This window comes from Phyllostomus discolor, chromosome X, assembly GCF_004126475.2.
Source record: "Phyllostomus discolor isolate MPI-MPIP mPhyDis1 chromosome X, mPhyDis1.pri.v3, whole genome shotgun sequence".
NCBI classification, from domain to species: domain Eukaryota; kingdom Metazoa; phylum Chordata; class Mammalia; order Chiroptera; family Phyllostomidae; genus Phyllostomus; species Phyllostomus discolor.
In genome coordinates this window covers 89,050,556-89,053,487 of record NC_050198.1, presented here as the reverse complement: position 1 = coordinate 89,053,487, position 2,932 = coordinate 89,050,556, and the positions used below count along the sequence as shown (strand labels likewise).

The 2,932-nt window shown below is 51.9% G+C and overlaps 1 protein-coding gene across 2 annotated transcripts; it reads right to left on the bottom strand.

Moving 5' to 3' along the window:
• On the bottom strand, positions 1-1,677 carry LOC114505360 (UPF0472 protein C16orf72). 2 transcript variants are annotated; one of them, XM_028523253.2, is made up of 2 exons: positions 1,391-1,677; positions 1-1,258 (listed from the first exon to the last, which is right to left on the bottom strand). In XM_028523253.2, the coding sequence occupies exons 1-2, from the start codon at positions 1,526-1,528 to the stop codon at positions 551-553; spliced, it is 846 nt and encodes a 281-aa protein (XP_028379054.1). In that variant the 5' UTR covers positions 1,529-1,677; the 3' UTR covers positions 1-550. The 2 variants fall into 2 exon arrangements, with proteins under 2 accessions (XP_028379054.1, XP_035872370.1); XM_036016477.1 differs by having other exon boundaries at positions 1-1,360; positions 1,451-1,677.
• Between the last annotated feature and the right edge of the window lie 1,255 nt (positions 1,678-2,932).

Here is a 2,932-nt window from a genome sequence, read left to right as displayed (position 1 = left end):
TTTCTAGAAACTAGGTGTATGGCACAGTGGAGCAAAAATAAAAGACTCCAGATTTCACAAAGATATCTAGTTTTGCATTTTGATAAACTGTAACTTAACTGGCCAAAACAGTTAAAGCAAACAAGCAAATGAACAATAAAGGATAAAAGTATCCCATAACCAAGTAAACACCTGTTAGTCACTTCCCTTTAAGACTTTTAAAATAAGGTCACATTTATTCATTCAACAAACATTTATTGAGCACCAACACTGCGCTAGGTGCTAAGGAACATAACGGTGACAAAGATAAACCAGGTTCCAGCCCTAACTGGACACTGCTGCTTTAAATGATCTTGCTAACTGGTTATTCTCTGATAGTATTATATTTTTGTTAAAGTCAGAGTCACATGAGGCCTCTTCTGGAGTAATTTCAAAATGTCTTTATGGCAAACTCGATAGAAACCTTTGTTTAACTTAGAGAAAGAAGAGATGGCGCCACGTATCCTTTCAAAAGTCATGTTCAAGGTAAAGTTAAGTTTAAAGCAATACGGCAACTGGTGAACAAAGTGCGTTAGACCATTCGGTGGCGCTTGTGGGTTGGGGAGTTTGCGACGCCATCACCGCACTGGGCTGAGGTGCGTTTGCGGGTCCCCCCACTGGCCAGGCGGAGGGCCAGATCTTCTGAGTCGCTGGAGTTCAAATCGTCCTCAAGGATGGCACTTTTCTGGAGACCATCGCTAGTGACACTGCCGGAAACACCACTGGCTTGAGATGGAGAGTTGGGTGGGCCAGACTGCACACTGATGGTCGCCATGGCACCACTGAGGCCATGCAGGGCGATGGCCTCGTGGAAAGGCCGCAAGTCGACGTCTACCGAGGAGGTGGATTCGGTGGCCACAGCTTGGCTGGAGGCAGCGGCAGGAGGCTTTGGGGCAGTCCTGGGGGTACGCAGTGGTGGAGGAGCTGGGGGCACTTTACCACACAGGAAGCTAATCAGATCTTCGCGGAGAATAGTGCTTCGGCCCTTCTTCACCCAATCCAGCACATCTTTGATGCGACGCTGGTAGCCAACCTGTACGCCCAGGTCAAACATTCGCTGGTGGGCCTTCCCGCTCTCTTTATAGAGGCTGGTCACAGCCATGGCTGCACTCTGGAAGGGGTCCCACATGGAGTGTTCCGGCTGTGGGCACCCCGAGCCTCTGTAAAGCTGGGCCACGGAGGTGGCTGAGATCTGGAAGAGGTGCCACAGCTTCTGCTGCTCGATCTTAGGGCCCAGCGCCTCCTCATCTTCCTCGTCCTCCTCATCCTCCTCATCCTCCTCCGCCTCCTCCGCCTCCTCATCCTCTTGGGTCTCCTCCGTCTCCTCGTTCTCCTCGGCCTCCTCGGCCTCCTCGGCCTCCTCAGCCTCCACGTCTTCCTCAGCCTCCTTGCCTTGCATCTCCGTGAGCAGCTGCTCTTCCTGCTCGGCTGCGTTCAGGCATTGACGCTCCCACTTAGAAAACCAGTGCTCTGCGACCTCGGCCTCGTCTTCTTTCAGCTGTCCCTCCATCTTCTCCGGGCTGCTCAGCGCCTTCCTCTGCCTTCCGTTCGGAGAGCTGCCCTCCTCCTCGAGCGGACACCACCCTCTCCGCGTGCGCAGGCGGCGGCGCAGGGACAGACTGAGGGGCCCGGAGACCAAAAGCTCTGGTGCGCACCTCCCTCGGTCCGGGTGCACGCCCTGACCCCGCCCCGCCCGGTCCGGCCCCAGGCTACGTCCGGGACATAACTCCAAAGCCGCCTGTGCCGCCTGGTTGCCCCCTTCCGGCCTCCCGATCCGCTCTTAAGGAACTCCCCGCTCCAGTGCGCTGCGGCCTCCCCGAAGCTGCCGCTGTCGCTACCACCACAGTCTCGGTAGCCGCCACCACCGCCGCCGCCGCCGCGGCCCCTCAGTTCCGCCCTAATTCCCTTTCCTCCACGGCTGCGGCACCTAGAACTCAGAGAGGGGCCGGCTAAAGTGCTGGCCTCAACGCGGCGCTTGCCTACCGCTTGGCCCCCTTTTCACACATTTTTAAGACTTGTCGGCTTCATCCAATGAGCTGATCAAATTTTACATCCTATGTTGCCAGAGAGGATTATGGGGGCAACTTCATGGTGTCAATCACATCCAGGGCGCCGATCCGGGAAGGCCGGCGGGGGTTGGAGGGAGGTGCGGGGAGCGAGATGTAGTGGAACAGCGCAGACCCCGAGAATAAGCGGGCATCTGAATCCACCAATGCCCTACACAGAGCAGGCACCCGAGAAAATTGTGTTCTGTGTATAAAGGCAGCATTTCGTAGAGGAAAAAGAAAAAAATCACATCACGCAACCCCTCCCTCCAGGACCCCCCCACCCTCACCCCCTTAGACCTCCCCCAGTGCCCAATGAGGTTGTTGGATTAGGTCTCTGGAAAGCACTTCTAGACCTGATTTAGAACTTTCCTGCTGTCCCAAGCAAAGCACATCTTCTGGGCAGTTGCATACTTACCAAATTCTAAGAGTCCGCTCTCAGAAATGGTATTGATTTTTCCCTACAATATTTTTGCAAGGCTTTTTGTCATTAAAAGAATGGGTTAGAGGATTTCTGTGGGGTCCATTTTCAATTACAGAAAATTGCAAGATGAAGGAAAAAAAGTCCCAAACACAGCATTTTCTGCTCTAGTGTAAAATTCAGTACTTTTAGGAAAGAAAAAAAAAAAAACCTTCTCATTTCCTTCCTATATTTTTAAAATTCTAGCTAGCTAAAACATCATAATGCCAAAATTAAGCTGAAACAGTATGTGACACTAAAGTCTTTTTCCTTGGGTTCAATGACAGCCTCCTTCTAATAATGTGATCCCTTTTAAGTGCTGACAATTTGAGAGCAAACTGTTAAGAGAAGAAAAATTATCACTGAGCTAAGAATAATACCCAAAATGGGAGGAAATAACATGAAATGA

Coding starts and splice junctions, on each gene's coding strand:
- LOC114505360 (XM_036016477.1), bottom strand. CDS start 1,528: ATGGAGGGACAGCTGAAAGAAGACGAGGCCGAGGTCGCAGAGCACTGG. Junction 1,361..1,450: donor GGGAGCGTCAATGCCTGAAC/GCAGCCGAGCAG, acceptor GAGGAGGCCGAG/GAGGCCGAGGAGAACGAGGA.